Genomic DNA, 24936 nt, shown 5'->3' on the forward strand with positions numbered 1-24936 from the left:
TATATGCAAATATATCTCGAGTTTAGAACAACCACAGATTGAGTACGGAAAGTATAGCGGCTAACACCCCAGCATCGCACTGCAGGGAGCGCTAAACAACGTGTCACAGACACTCTGTGTGTTCTGTCTCTCTGGTGAGCTCCAGTTCTGTCCTATAATTCTTAGCGTTAGTAATGGATACTGTCGTTAAGGAACGAGTCTGGGCTTAATTTCATCCCGCCAGTAGGAAATAAATCTAATAACAGCGAGAATAGGAGGTTCCTATTTTTAGGAGAACTTAGCTGATCAGAGGGAGGAGAATTGCGATTACTCTGTCGAAGAGCAATTTGCTGCTTTGCTTAGTGCATTAACCACAGCGCTACGCCGCTCCATGTTGTTTAACCTGACTTATTATTATTATTATTATTATTATTGAGCATCATTATCCATCCGTGCCCATTGGTCATGCCAAGAGATCAGTATTGGAGTGAGACATGTATTACTACTGGCACCTGTGAGTGTGGCAGCCGCACGTACCTCTAGCCCGGCCTCCTCCTGGGAGTCGTGGTTGAGCTCGTTGGGCATCGAGGTGAGGTTGTAGCCGACGCCGCGGCACATGGGGATGCGGATCTCCTCGCAGCGTCCCGAGGCCACCGCCGCCAGCCCTGGGGGTGGCGCCGCAGCCGCCGTGGCCGGCGCCTCGGCCCCTGCCGCCCCCGCGGCACCCAGTAGCGCCAGCGCCGCCAGCGCCTCCGCCCCCACCGCCTCCGCCGTCCCCGCAAGCGCTAGCACCAGCAGCGCCGCCGCCCACGCCGCCTCCAGCCAAGCACTCGCCGCCATCTCAACCCGCCATCCCCTGCAACAGCGTCACTCCATGTCAATACAATTTTCTACTCTCCGGGATTTCGCTCTTTTTTTTAGCACGAAACGTCTTTTATTATGTGTAATTTAGGGTTATTTTATTTTGACAGGGATGTAGGAAAATATATGGTAAATGTAAATAAATTATACACAACTGCAACCAGTCACTTTTTTCATTAATAATGCTTTATTACATTAACCGGTTTTCGGACCCTTTCAGGTTCATCTTCAGATGATTTCGGGAGAATCCGGGAAGTTACATCATTACTGGTAGTAGCATAATGCTGGGTGCTGGTTTGTGACAGTATAGGCACGCACTGTTAAAGTGTGAACTAATATAGTTCGTGTGAAAGTGTTCTGGACATCAAAATGGAGGCAGACAGATACGAAAAAAGCCGCCTATACTGTCGCAAACCAGCACCCAGCATTATGCTACTACCAGTAATGATGTAACTTCCCGGATTCTCCCGAAATCATCTGAAGATGAACCTGAAAGGGTTCGAAAACCGGTTAATGTAATAAAGCATTATTAATGAAAAAAGTGACTGGTTGCAGTTGTGTATAATTTATTTACATTAATATACAGTCACGGTTCTAAAATATCCGTAATGGATAAGCATAATATATGGTAAAGTCTAAATTACGGTGGTAACCCTATTATTTATAGTAGACACCAATCAGCGCATTACTTTACTCTGTGGACACACCGATTTATTAAAAGGGGATTCCCTCAATCTCTTATTGAACGCAATCCATCTAATTTTAATTTACTATATTAATTGCGTTATTATCGTTGTTAAGGGCAACATCGGAACTTAACACCAACAGTAATCGTGCGAAAAGTTGACCGATTACACCGGCTTTGTAAGGCCTATTTCAGACGCGTGTGATTCCATTCGGTTCCGTTCGTTTTCGGCTCTTTTTCGGTCGCTGCCGACAAGCGTGAAACGGTGCTTCGGTTTCTATTCGGTATATAACAGTACAGCATCGAATACTCCCTCGACACGAACAGTTTCATCAGGTATCTATAAGGTGGAACGCAAAGCAATCAAGGCGTTGAAGCATGTGCGCTCGCAGACCCAAAAGAGAAACAGGAGAGTAACTAGTTAGATCAAAAATTTCGCTGGTAAGTTCTTTTACATTATCCACACAGTTTCTATCTCTCCCCATGAGATTTCCACATTTTTGGTGCCATGAGAACAACATTCGTGGCTGCCGATTTGCTTTGGGCGAAGATCTGCACACCTGGATACAATAACGTTTCCGTGGGCAACTGAAAACATTTCTCCATGAAGCTACTGGCCGTCTAGTCTCCCAGTGGGATAAATATATCAACGATATATCAACGTTTATTGCGATAACTTTCGAAATAATGGTTTTCTTATTTTTTCCATGTGTCTCGTTTTTATTTGACGTGACAGACTGTCAATCCTAAGGGCCCGGGTTCGATTCCCGGCTGGGTCGGAGATTTTTCTCCGCTCAGGGACTGGGTGTTGTGTTGTCCTAATCATCATCATTTCATCCCCATCGACGCGCAGGTCGCCGAAGTGGTGTCAAATTGAAATACCTGCACCAGGCGAACGGTCTACCCGACGGGAGGCCCTAGCCACACGACATTTCCATTTCCATTTGACTGCCCCTTATATTCTCATTTCCACCATCCCTGTAACATTTACAAATGGCGCGTGACAAGATCGGTTCTCGATAGCTTCCAAACGAGCCTTAATCCCAGGCGAACTCGCTGGTTGCTAGATTTTGTTGTTGGGTTTGGATAGGTGCCTCAATCGGAGAATAAATGGGTGTATCAGAGAGGAGATTTTGACAGCGACGTACGATTGTCGCTGATAACACACGTTGTTGACATACCTAACTTACCTCCGAGCAAATGGACTCGCCCGTTCCACGTCACCGGCGTGCGCACAATCGAGGGGAACACAGTCACTTGTGAGCGAGCGGTCTAACGTAACGGTGTCACAATGTTTTCGAAACAGGAACAATGGAGTTGGATCAAGATTGAATGTGCCAGAGGTCGTACAGCACGACAGTGTCATCAAGGTCTTCAAGAGCGTGCGGGGAATAGGCATTGCCGAACAGAACAGTGGCACGTTGGGTAAAAGCCTTCAACGAAGGTCGGCGAACTGTGGCAGACATGCATCGGGTAGATCGTCCTAGCATCTCTGAAGAAGTGCATGTTGTTGCCGCGTTAGTGGACAGTGATCGACGCCATACGATTCGTGAGCTCTCCCACGAAACTGGATTAGCGCATTAGACTGTGCTTCGCATCCTGAAGAAACTCCTGGGCAAGCGAAAAATTGCATCACGATGGGTGCCGCATGACTTGACGGAAATGCAGTAATAAGTGCGTTACGACGCTGCTCAGACGCACTTGGAGCGCTATGAGCGCGAAGGAGAGGCTTTCTTAATTTGTATCTTAACACTGGATGAGACATGGCCCACATCGTACGAGCCAAAACTAAAACGCCAGTCCAACGAATGGCGTCATTTTGGGTTGCCGCGAAAGTCGAAAGTACGTCAGAGCCCCGTATTGTGACAGTTATGGTGATTCTCGTGTACTACTGTGATAGTGTTATCCTAACGCATTACGTTCCTCCACGGCAGACCGTCAATGCACAGTATTACTGTCCATTTTTAGAGCATCACCTGCGACCAGCTTTGCGAAAGAAGCGGCGACACTTTCTGCGCAGCCCACCCATCATTTTGCACGGCAATGCGCGGGTGCATACAGCGCAAGCTGTGGCTGCTCTGCTGAGTCGATGAGATTGGGAAGTACTGTACCATCCACCATACTTTCCGGACTTGTCCTTGTGACTTTGATTTGATTGCGAAGATGAAGGAACCACTTCGTGGCATTCGCTTCAGAACTGTTCCAGAGATTCGACAGGCAGTAGAGCGCTCCATTCACACCATAAACAGAACAGGCTCTTCTAACGGTGCAAACATGTAACTCTTTTGTATCGGTTGTGAATCAGTAGTTGCCACTATTTAAGTTCCAACCCTCGTCTGATCTATCCATATGAAAAATGCGAAATAATAATTAAATGTGCACTATTTAAAAACTTCACGAAGAGACAGAATCAGAAATAAACTGACGTAAACGGTGCTGAAGCAAGCTAAAACGTTATAATTTCTGTGTATGGGACTTCTTACGAGAATATCTGACCGCTGTTGGAGCACAGTAACGACAGAATGGCTGGCCATGGAAGGATGAATGGAAATGGAAAAAACAAAGATGATGGTGCGAGATGTGCTGATGCTATATGGAGGACTAGCATGACCAATGGGACTACTGGAAGAAACTGGAAAGAGGCTTTGCCCATCGGTAACACACTGAAGGCCAATGAAAACGACAACAACGGTATTGTGCGGACACAGTTTAAGGTGGAGAGTGGTTTGTACTACGGTTGCATAAGATACCGATAGAGGTCGGGCCTGAACCACCACTGCCAACCGCAGCAAACAATTGCACTGTAGTCTGCTTCGTGTACTCCAATTCCCTTTGTGTTGTGGATTGCTTGTTTTTGTTTCTTATTTTTAAATGATTGAAGAGGCTAATCCGGTGCCTAACGGGATTCGAATGCAACTCTCGCCACAACAAAAGGAATCAGAGCGATCCCTGCGACCGTTATGTCAATTTTGCTTTCGTGGAAGCACAGAACGCAGACATAGGAAGACAGCCTTCCGAGAGGCTGCGATTCTCTACTCGTGGTCATTCTAAGTTCTCGTTGGTTTACGGTCGCGGCCGACTGCCACGACATATTGTCCGCATAATACGGAACAATCAGCGGCAGTCGAAAGAAATATAAAAACTCTGAAGATGTCAGATGCACCGCAAGGCAGCAATGTGAGGACCTAGTGGATAGTGTCTCACTAGGCCGGATCGATTTATTAGGTATCACTCCAGTCTGCCCCGAAAGCCTTAGCACATACGTTAGCAATATGCTCTGGCACATCTGCACCTTCTACGTCTACATCTACACTCCGCAAGCCACCTGACGGTGTGTGGCGGAGGCTACCTTGAGTGCCTCTATCGGTTCTCCCTTCTATTCCAGTCTCGTATTGTTCGTGGAAAGAAAGATTGTCGGTATGCCTCTGTGTGGGCTCTAATCTCTCTGATTTTATCCTCATGGTCTCTTCGCGAGATATATGTAGGAGGGAGCAATATACTGCTTGACTCATCTGTGAAGGTATGTACCGAGCTACTGAGCGTCTCTCCTGCAGAATCTTCCACTGGAGTTTATCTATCATCTCCGTAACGCTTTCGCGATCACTAAATTATCCTGTAACGAAGCGCGCTGCTCTCCGTTGGATCTTCTCTATCTCTTCTATCAACCCTATCTGGTACGGATCCCACACTGGGGAGCAATATTCAAGCAGTGGGCGAACAAGTGTACTGTAACCTACTTCCTTTGTTTTCGGATTGCATTTCCTTAGGATTCTTCCAATGAATCTCAGTCTGGCATCTGTTTTACCGACGATCAACTTAATATGATCATTCCATTTTAAATCACTCCTAATCCCTACTCCCAGATAGTTTATGGAATTAACTGCTTCCAGTTGCTGACCTGCTATATTGCAGCTAATTGATAAGGGATCTTTCTATGTATTCGCAGCACATTAGACTTGTCTACATTGAGATTGAATTGCCATTGCGTGCAGCATGCGTCAATTCGCTGTAGATCCACCTGCGTTTCAGTACAATTTTCCATTGTTACAACCTCTCGATATAGTACAGCATCATCCGCAAAAAGCCTCAGTGAACTTCCGATGTTATCCACAAGGTCATTTATGTATATTGTGAATAGCAACGGTCCTACGACACTCCCCTGCGGCACACCTGAAATCACTCTTACTTCGGAAGACTTCTCTCCATTGAGAATGACATGCTGCGTTCTGTTATTTAGGAACTTTTCAATCCAATCACACAATTGGTCTGATAGTCCATATGCTCTTACTTTGTTCATTAAACGACTGTGGGGAACTGTATCGAACGCCTTGCGGAAGTCAAGAATCACGGAATCTACCTGGGAACCCGTGTCTACGGCCCTCTGAGTCTCGTGGACGAATAGCGCGAGCTGGGTTTCACACGATCGTCTTTTTCGAAACCCATCTTGATCCCTACAGAGTGGATTTCTTGTCTCCAGAAAAGTCGTTATACTCTAACACAATACGTGTTTAAAATTTCACAACTGATCGACGTTAGTTCTGCACATATGTTCGACGTCCCTTCTCGACCCGTGCCCTTTTCCAATCTTTTGGAACGCTACGCTCTTCTAGAGACCTACGGTACGCCGTTGCAAGAAGGGGACAAGTTCCTTCGCGTACTCTGTGTAAAATCGAACTGGCATCCCATCAGGTTCAGCGGCCTTTACTCTTTTGAGCGATTTTAATTGTTTTTCCGTCCCTCTGTCATCTGTTTCGATATCTACCATTTTGCCATCTGTGCCACAATCTAGAGAAGGAACTACAGTGCAGTCTTCCTCTGCGAAACAGCTTTGGAAAAAGACATTTAGTATTTCGGCCTTTAGTCTGTCATCTTCTGTTTCAGTACCATTTTGGTCACAGAGTGTCTGGACATTTTGTTTTGATCCACCTACCGCTTTGACATAAGACCAAAATTTCTTAGGATTTTCTGCCAAGTCAGTACATAGAACTTCGCTTTCGAATTCATTGAACGCCTCTCGCATAGCCCTCCTCACACTACATTTCGACAGATTTGAGCTGCGACGACGGCTGCGGGCGCAGCTGTCCACCAGCCTGCCTCACTAGGCCTCACAACACTACCACACATCACGTCACATCCTCGCGACCCCAGCTTCCCGCGGCACATTTTATAAATATGCAAAGGGCGCACGATCAAAGCACGGAGGGCCCAGCAGCGTCTTGCGTGCCGGCGTGGGCTCAAGTGGAGTCTGCCTTCTCGAGAGCTGGACTGACAGGCGGTCGTCTTCCGGCGCTCGTTTCTCCAGCAGAAACTCACAGGCGGCGTGTGTCATCACGCATCGTTTTGTTTTATATGAAGCCTAGAACATCCCGCAAGCTGTGTATTGTAATGTTTCTGTACGAGGGGACCTGGAAGCACCTGGAGAAGGGGGAAAACAATTGTGCCGGCTGTGACATTCCAGGCAGTTGTAGCGTGTGGACAGACCTGACAGGATACGGGACGATGAAATAACGTTGCATCCGAATACTCGACTGACTTACTTTCAATTATTACACGAACTGTAATAAACATGTGGATACATATCGACTACATCTTTTCAATACATAGAGAAGAGATGGCCAATAGCACGCTGACCGACCCCTCTCCAGGACGAAAACGCGACAATAGCGGCCCCTATATGAAGAGGACATAAGCGCCAGTAGTACGGATCGATGAACGCTGTACAATTATCGGCACTGCTGCACCTATAAAACTGTCCTCATAAGTGTTGCCAACGTGCTCTTGACCCGAACAAGTGTGTTAAAGTTGTCAGTACTCCAACACTTCTGATAAATTCCATGTAACCATGTAACTGCCTTTAGAAAGGCAGAAAGGTAGTGTGATCCGAGCTCTGGACTGGACAACGTACGCCACCTCCAACGGTTCCTCGCAACCTCCGCATAAATCTCCACAGACACACAACAGGATAACAGTTCAAAGCTAAGTAGGTCGAAATTAGAACCAAAAATAAAGTATGTTTCTTTCACCAAACATTACTTCCAGCTAGCTACAAGATCCATGACTGCCTGTCAATCACGAGCACAGCTCAAAGCATCAAGGCTGCAACCATCTCTACACCTGCACATTGGAACGCCCTTGTACAACTTCACAGTGACTAAGAAAGATATTTTTAGAGTACGGAAAGCGTGTGAACTACTAACTTCGAAATCAGAAATCAGCAACATTATCAAGCAGCATCTCTACCCTCCGGCCTCAACCTCCTACATTCGGAGAGCTGCCGACCAACTCATATTTTTGTCCAGCTCCCAGCAACTCGCGAATATGTTAAAGGACTCAGGCGCCATAACTACTGTGATGTCAGTAGCAAAACGGTTGGCTTTTGGCACCCACACGAACTGTCCCGTTGACCAGGTATTCGTCCTGCACTTCTCTGACATATGCTTTATCCTGCCAGGATTTGTCGTAATTTATTTATTTATTTATTTATTTAGCGTATGGCTATACATGCAACATTAATACATCAAGTGTTAGACATTAAAATCTTATAACAATCACAAATATAATTTATGTTTATATTGGTCAGTTAAAAGGTTATATCGAGGTTTGAGATCCATTCTAGCGCCGATGGGGATGCCTCCAGGAAGTCGGACCAGTTCCCTGCATATGCTCGCAAGGAGCATTCACCATGGATGTGTTGGATCGTCTGTCTAGGGGCACCGCAGTCGCATTCTGGTGACATCGCTCTTCCCCATTTGTGTAGTGAATCCGCACACCTGCCATGTCCAGTACGTATTCGATTTCATGCGGACCATGTTTTCCGTGTTAGTTCCATTCCAGAGATGTTGCAGTTATAGCTCTCAAACCAGGTCTGTAGTTGGTCATTTGTCTTTTGGTTCCAATCTAGTCTCCATTGTTTCATGTGGTCATAATTATTATTTTGAAGCTGCTCAGCTGTGCGTATGGGTGGCTTTCTTGATTTCAATCGAGTGTGTCGCAGTTGTGAGAATTCTTCTTTAATTGGTAGTTCTGGTTTTGTCTCAATCTTCCTGAATTCGTGCAGTAGGGCCGCTTTTCTACGCAGGTCCGGGGGCAGGATATTACATAGCACCGGTAACCAGTACGTGGGCGTTGATTTAACAGTTCCAGAAATCAACCTCATTGTGTTATTTAATTGCCTGTCAATAAGTTTCGTGTGACAGCTATTAATCCAGACTGGAGCGCAGTACTCAGCCACAGAGAACACTAAGGCGATAGATGAAGTGCGTAATGTTTTTGCGTTAGCTCCCCAAGTAGTACCGCTACGTTTTTGGATGATGTTATTCCGTGTTCCAATTTTTGCAGTGGTGTTCTCCAGATGTTTTCGGTAAGAAAGAGTGCGATCCAATGTTATACTTAAGTACTTTGGAAACTTATTATGTTTGAGGTTGGTGTTTCCGAGTTTTATGTTAATAATTTCATTTGCCATTTTGTTATTAAGATGGAATGTAGATACTTCAGTTTTGTTAGGGTTTGGCTTGAGTCTCCATTTCTTGAAATAATTGTATAGTATTTCAACGTCATTATTAAGGACTTCCTCTGTATTGAAGAGATACTTGTCTCTGGTAGCCAGTGCTATGTCATCCGCATAGCAAAATTTTCTTGACTTTGTGTTTGGGAGATCTGCTATATAGAGGTTAAACAGAAGAGGGGCCAATACGGAGCCTTGCGGAAGCCCGTTGTTAATAAGTTTTGTTTTGCTTGTCTTTCCGTTTAGGGTGACCTGGAAGGTTCTGTTACTCAGCATATTATGTATTAAGGATGTTAGAATCTGGCAAGGAATCACTCTTAAGAGTTTGTAAATTATTCCATCTCTCCAAACAGTATCATATGCAGATGTTAAGTCTAGAAATACAGCACTTGTTTTCAATTTCTGTGGAAAGCCAGCCTCTATGTAGGATGTTAATGCGAGAACTTGGTCACAGCAATTACGGCCAGGTCTGAAGCCTGCCTGTTCTATAGGTAAGTTCTCCATAATAATGTCGTAATATTACCTCCGAATTAATGGTAATGACGACATGTGATAACATCTAGCCCTTAAGCGAGCATAGCAGGGTCGAGCATCAATATTTAACTGGTACTACGGAGCTTCTCTTTGGACGGATTAGGTCAAACGAAGATACTGACCCTGCTGATACCATCCATCTGTTTTGACTCATGGCGTCATCAAAATGGCAGATAAAACCCACTTTCTCTCTCTCTCTCTCTCTCTCTCTCTCTCTCTCTCTCTCTCTCTCTCTCTCACACACACACACACACACACACACACACACACACACAATAGGTCTACTGCCATCTCTGCATAAGGGTTAGTATTTACTAAAGTGAGGTGTTGCAGGATGTGGGTACTGCGATGTTTGCGTACGTCTGGCTAAGGTGCTCATCTGGAGATAGATTGGGTCGAAATCGAACGAAGGGTAGCGGTTTGAAGGACAGAGGAAAAAAAGTGCCAAGGAAGCCGTGATGGTCGTTGGCAGCAGCTCCACATTATTCTCGCTTGTCCTCCTCGTTCCATTTCAGCTCGTAGTCTGGATAACAATACATGTCCTCCATGATTTGTTTAATGTACTCAAGTCTGCGTCTTCCTCTGTAATTTCTGCCTTGTACTCTCCCTCAATTATTCTTTTCAATAGACCAACGTGTAGGAGTATATGGTCTATAAGCTGAGCCCTTCTCCCTTTTAGGTGTTTTATGAAGCTGATTTTCATAATTCTGCAGCAACGAGCATCATCTCCTCTCTCATTCCCATCGTAGCTGCTGTACTTGCAATTCTCCACCGGCCGTTGGTGGCCGAGCAGTTCTAGGCGCGTCAGTCTGCGACCGCTACGGTCGCAGGTTCGAACCCCGCCTCGGGCATGTATGTGTGTGATGTCCTTAGGTTTGTTAGGTTTTAGTAGTTCTAAGTTCTAGGGGACTGATGACCTCAGAAGTTAAGTCCCATAGTGCTCAGAGCCATTTGAACCATTTTTTGCAATTCTCCACACATAGGTCTTCATTTGTTTCCTCAAATCAAGGCTTATATTCTTTGTAGTAAATGTTTTTCTTCTTATTAAAAGCATTCTCGGCCTGGGAAATTCTGCATACTATCTCCTTGTAGCTTCTTCCATGACTCGTAATTTTACCTCCTAGGTAATTAAACTCGTTTCCTTCTTCGGTTGTTCCATTTTTCAACTTTACCGCTGTCTTACTTCCTTTCTTTCTTTCTACTGTAGACTAGAATTTTTGTTTCATATGTATTTAATGTCGTATGGAATTCCTCTTCCATTATTCTAGCCGTCGTATTCAGGATTTTCTGTAGCTCTCTTTCACTTCTTGCAATTAGTGCTATATCACTGGCAAATCTCAGCATCTCTACCTTACCTCCATCAACCGTTACTCCTATGCTCAATTCTTCTACCACACTGTTGACTGCCTTCTGTATGTGTAGATTAAATAAGCATGTGGATAGGGTGCAATTTGCCGTACCCCGTTATGAATGCTGCCGCGCGGAGTGGCCGTGGGGTTGGAGGCGCCATGTCACGGACTGCGCGGCCCCTCCCGCCGGAGGCTCGAGTCCTCCTTCGGGCATGGGTGTGCGTGTTGTTCTTAGCGTAAGTTAGCTTAAGTAGTGTGTAAGTCTAGGGACCGATGACCTCAGCAGTTTGGTCTCTCAGGAATTCACACGCATTTAAACATTTTGAATGTTAGTTGATTCTTCTTTATTACCTCAGCGAACTACTTCGATTTCACGTATGTAGGTGTTATATGTAAGTCTTCTCTCTCTGAGTGGCGAGGGGTCTGCATAATACGTTCCAATTGACAAGGTCAAAAGCTTTCTCAAGCTCTACAATTGCTATGAATGTATTCTTGCCCTTTTCAGCTTTTTCTCTGTCACTTACCTCAGTGCACTATTGCTTCTCTTGTTTCTACGCCTTATCTAAAACCGTACTGGTCTTTAGATAACGGTCCGTCTATTTGTTTTTCCATTCTTCTGAGAATAATTTTGGTGGCTATTTCGGATGCATGACACACTACACTCAATGTTCGGTGTTGTTCACATGTCCTTACATCTGGTTTCCAAGGTGATGGTACTATCATCGATTTAACAAAGTCTTCTAGTTACTCTCCAAACCTGTACATATCACATACTAAGTCACAAAGTGCCATCTTCAGTTTATTATCCAACTTTTTAAATAGTTCTATCGTCCTAATCGCCATCATTTCATCCCCACCGACGCACAAGTCGCCGAAGTGGCGTCAAATCGGAAGACTTGCACCCGGCGAACGGTCTACCCGACGGGAGGCCCTAGTCACACGACATCGTCATCACCTCCAAGAGCCTTCATTTCCATAGCGTCCTTAGTCCTTTCTCATACTCTTCTCTCATGACAGGAGCTCTATTTTTTCTTCCTTTTAGATAGTCTGATTGCTGTTGTGTCTTCTGTATAACTGTTCTACGTATTCCTTCCATCGTTTCGCTATAATTTCATCATCATACATTAATGCTCGTTCTTGCATTTGTTGTTTCGAAGAACGCCTTCATTTCTCTGTAAGCCATGCCAATTTCTCTTGCCTCCATGCTATTATCTGTGTGTTCACAAATTTCTTTTAAATTATATTCTTTATCTTGTTTTGCCATCTTATTAATCTTGTTACTGAAGCTCTTGTATTTTACATTCATTCTTTATCCTTCATCCTTTTAGTATCTTCTTTGCTTTATCATATTGAAGACTTCCTGATTTTTCATTCTTTCCTATTCTCCTGCTTCTTTTTCCCTAATAATACTTCTGCTGAGTTTAGAATGTATATCTTTATATGTATATCTTTATTTTACTCCATTTCTCTTCCACCCCCATAAGTTCTCTGGTATTCTAATGGTACTGTTTGTCTGTGCTTTGTACTGACTTTGGTAGACTCCACTTTAAGTTTAGATACCTCCCACAGTTTTCTTTCTTTCACCTTTAATCTTCGCAACTTCCGTTCACAGCGCATCATAACTACATTATGGTTGCTGTTGACATTTAACTCGAGGATAACTTATGCTACCCGTCTGATTTAGGATCTTTCTGTTACCAGTACGTAGTCTATTTGTGCCCTTCGTATGTCTCCTGGGGCTTTCCACGTATATCCTCTCCTTGGATGATACTGGAATATAGTATTCGTTATGACTAATTTACGTCGTAACTCTACAAATCTCTTTCGTCTCATTTCTTTTTCCCAATCCGTATAATTATAGCAACTGTGTTTCCTTTGGTTCCTTCTTCTACTATTGCATTCCAATGTCCAAGTAAAATAAGGTTTTCTTCGCCCTTCATTTTCTCTATCAGTTCTGAAAACTCCTCATAACATTTACCCACCACTTCTTCTCCTTCCTCTGTTGTTGGCATGTAGACTTGAACTACCACGGTTTAGTTTCAGTTCTTACTGTAATTAGTCATTCCTTGTCCTGCACGAATCCGTTGACTCTGCTTCCCAGTTTCTTATGTAAGATTGCGCGTAATCTATCATATCCTGGTTTGTTGTATGCTATGCCAGAATGGATTACACGATAATTTCCACTCCAGAAGTCTCCAGGTTGTGGCCACATCACTTCTGCTAAACGAATTATATCTAAATTTAAACTTTCCATCTCAGTTATTAAGACCTGTAATTTCCCAGTCTGGAATAAGACTCTGAGCACTATGGGACTTAACTTCTGAGGTCATAGGTCCCCTAGAACTTACAACTACTTAAACGTAACTAACCCAAGGACATCACACACATCCATGCCCGAGGCAGGATTCGAACCTGGGCCGTAGCGGTCGCGCGGTTCCGGACTGTAGCGCCTAGAACCGCTTGGCAACCCCAGCTGGCCTGGAATAAGGTTCTCGCACTCTAGATACCAGTCTTCCCGTTGTTGTATTTTCATAATGTATCTTACCGATATTTACTGAAATTTAATATGGGCATAGTACGCACCATAACAAGAAATGGCGTTATCGCATTCGTTGGAGACGCAGACAACCAAATTCTCACCTTTCAGAAGGCAGGCTACAGATCAGTGTGCCATAATAATAAATCATAGAAGCAAAATAAATATTGCTGTGTTTCGTTTCACCTCTAGACAGAATCGACGCTACCCGCCAAGGAACAAATCCGTTATCCGGTACCGCTGGGTTCAGTCCACCTAGGAAAATCACCGAAAAGGACAGACAGAAGACAATGCGAGTCGTGTAGATCAAGAGACTAGAGGAATTCAACCGTATGTGGGATCTTGCTTCGCAAATAGCAAAGATCCCGTCCCCAAGGCGCGTTCGTGTTTTGGGAGAGGGTCAGAAGGAATTAAAATCCTTATTCCAATTAAAATCCCAATCAGCTCTCTCGTCTTCATTGGAATCGACGTGCAGCGCAGCTCACTGCAGGCCACTGCTCATTCTGTCAATCGAGAGGGCGCCGGGCGCGCCCCATTTGACCGGCTCATTGGCGCTTCCGCTGCGGGCACGGGAAGCGGCGCGTCCCGACGCCACTCAGCGCAGTGACGGCCCGTCAGCTGTCACCTGTCAGCGTCAGGCGTCAGCAGTCAGCAGCGGCGGGCGCGGCGCCGGCCATTACCACCGGATGTGGGCGACGCCTCATTAGGACCGACCACCACCTCAGCTGGGCAATGACGGGCAGGAAATCGTTCCGGCCTCGCAGAAGAGCTACACCACCCAACCACGTCGATCATTTAACAAAGGGCGTCCAGTAACTAATGCAATACATTTTTTCTCTCGGCCAATTTCAGCTGAAAACGTGCGGGATTTGTTGTGAAACATCGTGGACTGTTCCAGTTCCAGCGACTAAGTTTCGAAAAGTGGCGGCGCTATTCGTAGGCTTCATAACTGTCTGTAATGGAGGTGCGTTCCAAGCAAAAAGCTGTTACTGATTTTCTGTTGGTGGCAAACAAGAGCATCGCAAATATTCATAGGCGCTTGCAGAATGTCTACGGGGACCTGGCAGAGTACAAAAGCAAGGTAAGCAGTTGGGCGAGGCGTCTGTCATCGCAACTTTACCCCTGATACGCCTAGATACGGCCCTGACAGGCGAAACTGCGTAAGCATCCTGTCTGATCACCCGCATCCACTCATGTCCATTGTGTCCACTCATGTCCATCGTGCATTCCGACGGGCTTGGACAATTCCAGCAGGACAATACGACATTCCTCACGTCCTGAATTGCTACAGAATTTCTCCAGGAATATTCTGAGTTTAATCACTTCCTCTGGCCACCAAATTGCCCAGACATCATCATTATTGAGCATATCTAGGATGCCTTGCAGTGTGGTGTTCAGAAGAGATCTCGAACCCCTCGTACTCTTACGGATTTATGGATAGCCCTGCAGGATTCGTGGTGTCATTTCCCTCCAGCACGACTTCAGACATTAGTCGAGTCCATGCCACATCGTGTTACAGCACTTCTACATCTACATCCATACTCCGTAAGCCACCTGACGGTGTGTGGCGGAGGGTACTTTGAGTACCTCTATCGGTTCTGACTTCTGTTCCAGTCTCGTATTGTTCGTGGAAAGAAAGATTGTCGGTATGCCTCTGTGTGGGCTCTAATCTCTCTGATTTTATCCTCATGGTCTCTTCGGGAGATATACGTAGTAGGGAGCAATATACTGCTCGACTCCTCGGTGAAGGTATGTTCTCCAACAAAAGCCCGTACCGAGCTACTGAGCGTCTCTCCTGCAAAGTCTTCCACTAGAGTTTATCTTCATCTCTGTAACGCTTTCGCGATTACTAAATGATCCTGTAACGAAGCGCGCTGCTCTTCGTTGGATCTTCTCTATCTCTTCTATCAACCCTATCTGGTATAGATCCCACACCGGTGAGCAGTATTTAAGCAGTGGGCGAAAAAGTGTACTGTAACCTACTTCCTTTGTTTTCGGACTGCATTTCCTTAGGATTCTTCCAATGAATCTCAACCTGGCATCTGCTTTACCGACGATCAATGTTACACGGTCATTCCATTTTAAATCACTAGTGCCTACTCTCAGATAATTTATGGAATTGACTGTTTCCAGTTGCTGACCTGCTATATTGTAGCTAAATGATAAAGGATCTTTCTTTCTATGTATTCGCAGCGCATTACACTTGTCTACATTTAGATTCAATTGCCATTCCCTGCACAATGCGTCAATTCGTTGCAGATCCTCCTGCATTTCAGTTCAATCTTCCATTGTTACAACCTCTCGATATACTACAGCATCATCTGCAAAAAGCCTCAGTGAACTTCCGATGTTATCCACAACGTCATTTATGTATATTGTGAATAGCAACGGTTCTACGACACTCCCCTGCGGCACACCTGAAATTACTCTTACTTCGGAAGACTTCTCTCCATTGAGAATGACATACTGCGTTCTATTACTCTTCAATCCAATCACCAATTGGTCTGATAGTCCATATGCTCTTACTTTGTTAATTAAACGACTGTGGGGAACTGTATCAAACGCCTTGCGGAAGTCAAGAAACACGGCATCTACCTGTGAACCCGTGTCTACGGCCCTCTGAGTCTCGTGGACGAATAGCGCGAGCTGGGTTTCACACGACCGTCTTTTTCGAAACCCATCCTGTTTCCTACAGAGTAGATTTCTAGTCTCCAGAAAAGTCATTATACTTGAAGATAATACGTATTCCAAAATTCTACAACTGATCGGCGTTAGAGATATAGGTCTATAGTTCTGCACATCTGTTCGACGTCCGTTCTTGAAAACGGGGATGACCTGTGCCCTTTTCCAATCCTTTGGAACGCTACGCTCTTCTAGAGACCTACGGTACACCGCTACAAGAAGGGGGAAAGTTCCTTCGCGTACTCTGTGTAAAATCGAACTGGTATGCCATCAGGTCCAGCGGCCTTTGCTCTTCTGCGTGTTCGCTGGGGCCTACACGATATTAAGTAGGTGTACCAGTTTCTTTGACTCTTCAGTGTAGAACAAAGAAGACGAGATGGATGATATGATACTGTGAGAAGAATTTGAGAGAATTACTGAAATCCTTGGGATAAAACAGCCATGACAAAACTATTTCACCTAGGTATATGGGAAGATTAAATACCTTCTGACTTCAATAATAATGTAATAATGCCAATATCCAAAGAAAACCGGTGCTGATGGATGTGAATATTACCGAACTATCAGTTTTTTTAAGTCACACTTGAAAAATAATGACGCCAATTATTTACAAAAGAACGAAAAGAAGAATGAGAAAACTGATAGAAGCAAACCTCGGGGAAGATCCTTTTGGGCTCCGGGGAAAGATGGGTTCTCGAGGGACAATTCTTATGGCACGACTTATGGTTAAAAAACGACAAATCTACCTTTGCAGTATTTATAGATTTAAGCGAAGCTCTTGACAATCTGGTCTGAAAAGAAATTTACAGCACAACTTGACTAAAAGGAGGCATTCTGAGGCATCAAGGAATAGTCATGATTTTTCCTTTGTCGGGAACCACAGTCATAATGTAAATTTACATGAAATCATTGCCGAGATTGGTCAGTAATTTTTTGTTTTATATTTATTGCCTTATCGCGATTTCGACTGTAGAGCTATTTTCAAGCGCAAAGTGAAAACTCCTTAACTCGTTTCGTTGCATCTGACGTATTTAAGAATCACATCAAACGCCACACTTTTCGTTGAATCTTAAATATTCAATCGATTTAATTAATTTTAACTTCGTGCCTTGTTATGGGAGATACTGGCTTTACAGCCGAAATCGCGTAACTGAAATAAACAAATGATGAAAACCTACTGTCAAACGGCGGCAATGATTTAATTTGAAAGGAATACTCAGTTTGGTTGTGGAGGCAAGAGTGAGGGGGGGGGGGGGGGGGGGGGCGAGACCTGAAAGCAGTTAATCGCTTCAAGTGCAGTCAGGTCGCCAGTCAGGCAGAGAGGAAGAGCCTTCCAGAAGATAAATGTTTAGAGCTGTGTCAGTCCTTGGACTGAAGATCACAGCAACCAAAACTATGTAAAGTCGAATGCATTATGTAATTGGTCCTTATCCCCTTGAGTGGCGTGACGCTGATAAATAATATTGCAAATGCCTTACCAAAGCCCGTGCGTCCTGCTGTCTATACAGGATATAGTGCCGTTTAAATTGTGATGTCTGTTATTTTTATTGAAAAACGAAAACAAATTTAACTTGTTGGTGATAATTATTTTTCTGAAAGTTGAACAGCAGGGGGTAACACGGCTTTTTATGATAGTACAAAATTAGAAATTATGGAACAGATGCTGAAACTGAACTTCACCAAAATTACAATTATCTTTCCCTTAACTGAAAAAAAAAAAATGTGTGTGAAATCTTATGGGACTTAACTGCTAAGGTCACCAGTGCCTAAGCTTACACACTACTTAACCTAAATTATCTTAAGGACAAACACACACACCCATGCCCAAGGGAGGACCGGAACCTCCGCCGGGACCAGCCGCACAGTCCATAACTGCAGCGCCTGAGAGCGCTCGGCTGATCCCGCGCGGCCCTTAACTGCAGATACAGGTTACTACAAGCCATTTGTCATCTGTCAGTAGACCCCTAGTGATGGGTGGTGCGTGGTTATTCACACAGATTTTACAGTACACTTGTTTTATTTACCTGTATTTTGCCGTCAGTTACATCAATGAATGATCTTCAACGACGAGTGCCTCGGTGTTTCCTATGTTGCTCGCTGGAGATCCTAATTCGACAATATCAGTTTTTGTCCAGTTTGAGTGATCTCGTAGGAAACCGGCCAGGTCATTCGTTACATGTGTGGTCTGACTGTAAACCAAAGAGCAGGAAGTGTTCTTGGCGAGGAAGAGGCTCTCCACAGGAACAAACTACGACAGCCGTACAGTCACGTTAAGAATTTGTTTGCCGTGTTGTAGTGTCTGGTATCGTTCAATGAGGAACAGGAAAATTGAATGTCGGAGTATTTAACTCGTGCGGTGCCCACACCGTGCTTTATGTTATGAGGCTTGGGCTGCTATGTTTATTGACGGGGCAACCACCCCTCGCGAGCGCTGCAGGTCCGTAACCCGGTTGCTGCTGGGAGCCAAGGCGATGGGAGCCTGTATGTATCCTGCGCTACCGCTCGTGTTGGCGGGCTATTCCACAAACTTAGAAGCCTCTCGTAACTTGCTCTCGGAGGTAAGTGTCTGCCTAGCTAGTACGGAGCTCCCCGAACTCTATACGCAGCTTCGCCGCATTCATTACGATGCTGTGTTGTCCGAGCCTCTGTTGCTCTGTTCGGCGTTTGCTAATAAGAACCCACCGACTGACCAGTGGATGCTAACCTACAGTTGCTGCATTCTGTTCACATGTGAGACCTAACGAAGAAAACAGATTACAATTTAACGTCCCGTCGACATCAAGGTCATCAGAGACGGAGCACAAGCTCGAAACGTTTCGAGTATGGGAAAGAAAATCAGGCATGCCCTTTCAAAGGGACCTGGAAAAATTTACAGAAATCACGGAAAATCTCAGTCAAGATGGCCGGACTCGGATGTGAACCGTCGTCCTCCCGAATGCAAGTCGAGTGAGCTAACTACTACGTAGCGCCACTCGGTCCACGTGGGACCGATAAATAATTGAATGAATGTTTTTACCGCTATGAGAACGAAATCAGATATACATTTAAAACATGTCAACCAACTATATCAATTTTCTCACAAACAGGATGTGTTTCAATCTTATAAATCCCTTGGAACTTGGAGCGTTCTTCTGAATTCCGAGACAAAGGCTCCTTGAACGAAGAGAGGCTGTCAGCAAATCTATGGCTCGGTTGCTATTCACCCATTTTAAGAAATATGACCAACAACTGTTTGCAAACAGCTGTCCTTTATAGTGTGGAAAATCTAATCGAAGTCTGTATACTGAGCCGGTATATGCTACAAGTGAAAAATTTAGAAAAGTCGTGACAACTGCTTTCCAATGTATTGGTTCAGATAGCTTTGAGCACTATGGGACTTAACATCAGAGGTCATCAGTCCCCTAGAACTTAGAACTACTTAAACCTAACTAACCTAAGGACGACACACATCCATGCCCGAGGCAGGATTCGAACCTGCGACCGTAGCGGTCGCGCGGTTCCAGGATGAAGCGCTTAGAACCGCTCTGCCACCGCGGCCGACTTTCCAATGTATTCATTCAGGAAAGAAATCTTATACTACTCAACAGATTAAATGTGGAAAAACGATAAATCATGTGGACTAAATGTATTACACCGTTCCTAAAACCTTTCTGAAATCTACCCACCTGTTTAGGAGGAAAGCATTCACACGGATAGGATTTGCGTTCCATAAATTTGGTACTTACATAAATGTAAATTGAAAAGAATATTTTCGTTATTTATAGTACGGTATATTTGATAAAATAAAAAATTTGATAAAATAAATAGTTAGGCACGGCAGATGAACACAGAAATACTTTCAGGTTTTTTTATTCCGTCTGACAGGTCCAAATGTTCATTTCATAGTTACATGTTCATACTTCCACATTTTTATGTATAGCTTACGACAGTTACATAATCTAAATCTCAGTGCGGTTTCAGTTCTCCGATATTGGGATCCGTACCAGATCGGTTTGACGGAGGAGATAGAGAAGATCCAAAGAAGAGCAGCGCGTTTCGTCACAGGGTTATTTGGTAACCGTGATAGCGTTACGGAGATGTTAAAATAAACTCAAGTGGCAGACTCTGCAAGAGAGGCGCTCTGCATCGCGGTGTAGATTGCTCGCCAGGTTTCGAGAGGGTGCGCTTCTAGATGAGGTATCGAATATATTGCTTCCTCCTACTTATACCTCCCGAGGAGATCACGAATGTAAAATTAGAGTGCACACGGAGGCTTTCAGGCAGTCGTTCTTCCCGCGAACCATACGCGACTGGAACAGGAAAGGGAGGTAATGACAGTGGCACGTAAAATGCCCTCCGCCACACACCTTTGGGTGGCTTGCGGAGTATAAATGTAGATGTAGATGTATTGCAGACGTGTGTGCAAGTAGCGTTTGCATGAGTGTGTGTGTATATGTGTGTCTACTGCTGACAAAGGCCTTAATGACCGAAAGCTATATTTGTGTGAATCTTTTTGTTGTGCCTATCGCGACTCAGCATCTCCACTATATGGTGAGTAGCAACTTTCCTTCTCTGATATTGTTAAATCTCGAATAAAATCATTTTGACTGTTAGGCCGCGTCATTTTGAAATACTAAAGCCGTTTCATAGAGCAACGAAGTGGACTGCTGAAATACGAGCGAAACGTATGTTGTAGAGTTCTGTGTTTCATGACGACACGGTTTAACACTCAAGAGGATTTTATTCAAACTAATACTGCTTCAGGAAGCGTGCGATCTTAAACAAAAACCTTGTTTCAAGCTCGGTCAGTCTTGTGATTCAGCTTGGTATTGTAGCATGAAGTACTCTGACATATTCTTCTTTGAAACGAGGCAAGCACCTACTGCGTTTCGTATGCCTTAACGCATTTGGTATAAAACAAATACTGCTGGCCGTCTTCTGTCTGCGCACACTTCGACGTCATTGATTTAAACAGCGTACTGCGGTAGGGTCGGCATAACGCCTTGCCAAATCGCCTGTTCCTGTCACCGAGTGGGGGCGGTACAGCCCCTCATGTAGTCAACGGCCTATTTTTATCCATCAAACCGCTTTGACGCTTTCCTCTAATTCAGCCTACCTCGTTGCTTTCACTGTCTTTGCTCGGTATGTCTTTCTACCATAAAATTCGCTCGCTTAGCGCACAGTTTCCCGTGGTATGTACTGACTGGTGCGTGCGACTGAGAGTGTACCAGAGAGAAGCGTCGGTCGACTGTGTCTGAACACGCGCTGACTAAAATGCCGCACACCTCCACTAATGAAGAATATGCAGATGCGGTGTATGTTTACGGCTTATGCGACGGTAGTACTGCTGCTGTTGTCGAAGAATACCGTCAGCGCTTTCCGACACCTCGAATTCCTAATAATAGAGCTTTTACTGAAGCTTTCAGTACATTGCGCGAAACAGGTGTTCTTCCAAGTTCCTATTTTTTCTTCTGAACGTGTAGTTCAAAAAACTGTTGAGGAACAGCAACACATTGTGAATTGTACAACAGCTGTAATGTGACGTGCAGAATTCTTAGTGGTGAATGTGTTACGAATATGCATTTTTCAATTGATACTTTGTAAAACGCACGCTACAGTGTTTGATGTTGTACATGTGAAAACCTGAAACGTATCGAATAATGCAAAAAAAACTATATTAAATATACGTCCATATGAACTACTTTGCTTCAAATGATCGTTCGCGTCATATCACTGGATGCTGACATTTCCTCCTGTGACACACTGTTTACCCCGCCTGTCAACGCCTGCTGTACGCTTGAAGAATAACTATCGGCAAGCTATCGTATGATTTCTGTATTCTATAATTTTCCGTCGCTGTCATTGTAGGAAATGGGTGTGGAAGGAAGTAATACATTACCTGAAAAAGTACTCTCTCGGAATTTTATCAGTAAACCTCTCCTTGAAGTATAGCGCCTCTCTTGTAGCATCTGTCCTGATGGGACAGTTACGAGGACTATAGAGATGAACTGTAGTGATAAAATAAGAAATGAGGAGATTCTGCTCGGAGTAGATAAAGGAAGGAATGTGTGAAAAACACTGCCTGGAAGAAGGGACAGGAAGATAGGAAATGTGATAACAGATAGGGGGATAGCCTCCGTGGCTCTAGAGAGAGCCTCAGATGGTAAAAATTGTAAGGAAGGACAGATACTGGAATATAGAAGTGGAATCATAATTAATAGCGTAAACCGATAAGGGCTAAAACATAAGGTAACAGATAAAAACTTTCAGTGAGTGTGAGATATTTTGCGAGTCCATTACGATACATTGCCCTGGTTAGTACAAATGCATTTAAAATGTAATTTTTTTGATGAAGTTGCTATCTAATTGGGCTCAAATATCGCCTATGCCCATGGTCTAACGCGCCAATATGGTCCAAGGTGGATACGTCGTGCACTGCCTCAGTTTTCTGGATAATTCTATTTTGAGACAAAGTTTTTGAAAGGATTCGTAACTCTTAGCGGAGCGAGTACAGTATTGCATCGGAATGCGAGAACGACACGTGGAGCACCTCCTGCAAGAGGTACGAGTCTACACTAAATTGTAACGTGTAACGCGCTGAAAGGTATTGTATATATTTGTTAAGGTAAACCATAGGTGACAGTTGAGCCCTTATGAGATGGGAACTTAATCGAGAAGCTTACATTTCAACTAGGACAATACTAACTAGGACAATATTTCATCCTGAAGTCAGTGAGGGCAAATAGCTATCTGACGAAAGACTCGTTGCGGGCCCCTGTTTACTGTACCGTTTTTGCTACTGTTATCATGTGCTTTCGCCCGCATCAGTTTTCGCTTTTGTGATACCCGCTGAACATAATACGTAACTCAAGACGTTTTATTGAAATCTTAATCTTAGGCTGGCACGAGAGGCGAAATTGTGGCGTTGTGCATTAAAAGATCACACTGCTACACGGTCCAACCACAAAAAAAGAAAAGGCTGAACCCTAGACTCGTCTGTCCTGATGAGGCAAAGGTCCCGCCGTGATGTAGTAGAGAGAAGCGTGCCCGATGGTGTCCGGCTGGTTTACGACTGCCGGGCAGGGCGTGGCCCCACAGAGGGAACACACACACACAAACACACACACACACACACACACACAGGGTCCGCTCCCTCTCGCTGCCGCCCCCCTATCCCAGCCCCGGGCGCACCCCAGCTGCCAGTTTGCTGTGCAGCGGAGGTGGCGAATGCTCTCAAAAACCCTGCAGCTCCACGGCTAACACAGCGCGGCCAATCTCACTGTGCAACCACTATAATACACGTCCGAATTCACACGTCTGCAATAACTCAGGCACGCTACCTTCGAAAAGTACAGCACTTAGTGCTAGTAATTTTCTATTTCTTTATAATTTGTCAGGTTAGAGCAAGAGGTGAGAAAATTACTTTTTCCACAGAAATAGTAAGAATCAATAAATTTCACGAGTACGTATCTTTCCAGAATAGCAATGCTCATTGAAGATTGCGAAACATTACCAGGACAGATGCCGTGCTTCTTGACTTCCGCAAGGTGTTTGATACAGTTCCCCACAGTCGTTTAATGAACAAAGTAAGAGCATATGGACTATCAGACCAATTGTGTGATTGGATTGAAGAGTTCCTAGACAACAGAACGCAGCATGTCATTCTCAATGGAAAGAAGTCTTCCGAAGTAAGAGTGATTTCAGGTGTGCCGCAGAGGAGTGTCGTAGGACCGTTGCTACTCACAATACACATAAATGATCTTTTGGATAACATCGGAAGTTCACTGAGGCTTTTTGCGGATGATGCTGTGGTATATCGAGAGGTTGTAACAATGGAAAATTGTACTGAAATACAGGAGGATCTGCAACGAATTGACGCATGGTGCAGGGAATAGCAATTGAATTTCAATATAGACAAGTCTAATGTGGAGCGAATACATAGAAAGAAAGATGCTTTATCATTTAACTACAACATAGCAGGTCAGCAACTGGAAGCAGTTAATTCCATAAATCATCTGGGAGTAGGCATTAGGAGTGATTTAAAATGGAATGATCATATTAAGTTGATCGTCGGTAAAGCGGATGCCAGACTGAGATTCATTGGAAGAATCCTAAGGAAATGCAATCCGAAAACAAAGGAAGTGGGTTACAGTACGCTTGTTCCCCCACTGCTTGAATATTGCTCACCAGTGTGGGATCCGTACCAGATAGGGTTGATAGAAGAGACAGAGAAGATCCAACGGAGAGCAGCGCGCTTCGTTACAGGATCATTCAGTAATCGCGAAAGCGTTACGGAGATGATAGATAAACTCCAGTGGAAGACTTTGCAGGAGAGACGCTCAGTAGCTCGGTACGGGCTTTTGTTGAAGTTTCGAGAACATACCTTCAGCGAGTAGTCAAGCAGTATATTGCTCCCTCCTACGTATATCTCGCGAAGAGACCATGAGAATAAAATCAGAGAGATTAGAGCCCACACAGAGGCATACCGACAATCTTTCTTTCCACGAACAATACGAGACTGGAATAGAAGAGAGAACCGATAGAGGTACTCAAGGTACCCTCCGCCACACACCGTCAGGTGGCTTGCGGAGTGTGGATGTAGATGTAGAACACGTGTGAGTGATATGGAACTTCGAGAAAGACTGTAATTTGCAACAAGTTTGGTCGGCAGTTTTTTTCTGGACATTATTGGTTTTGATAGTAAATGAAAGGTCTCATTGCTCACAAAATAAGGGGGAAACCATATTCCTGTTACTGACTGCCTGATCTCCGTACACCTCCTGCGTCGGCTGCCGCACGCAAGGTCAGCAGCAGCGCATGCGACGTC

At 44.5% G+C, this 24936-nt stretch overlaps 1 protein-coding gene and 1 long non-coding RNA gene across 2 annotated transcripts in view; both read right to left on the minus strand.

Annotated features, from left to right (window-relative positions):
* LOC126474248 (frizzled-2) overlaps nt 1-597 on the minus strand; it is a 41020-nt gene extending 40423 nt beyond the window's left edge. The window contains exon 1 of the mRNA XM_050101712.1: nt 517-597. Within this exon, the coding sequence (XP_049957669.1) occupies nt 517-597 (81 nt within the window). The remainder of the gene's footprint in view (nt 1-516) is intronic.
* Nucleotides 598-729: 132 nt separating this feature from the next.
* The window catches only part of LOC126473860 (uncharacterized), a 753914-nt gene continuing 729707 nt past the window's right edge, over nt 730-24936 (minus strand). The window contains exon 4 of the long non-coding RNA XR_007586532.1: nt 730-835. This is a non-coding gene — a long non-coding RNA (uncharacterized LOC126473860). The remainder of the gene's footprint in view (nt 836-24936) is intronic.

The sequence above is a fragment of the Schistocerca serialis genome, chromosome 4 (genome assembly GCF_023864345.2).
Source record: "Schistocerca serialis cubense isolate TAMUIC-IGC-003099 chromosome 4, iqSchSeri2.2, whole genome shotgun sequence".
Taxonomy (NCBI): domain Eukaryota; kingdom Metazoa; phylum Arthropoda; class Insecta; order Orthoptera; family Acrididae; genus Schistocerca; species Schistocerca serialis.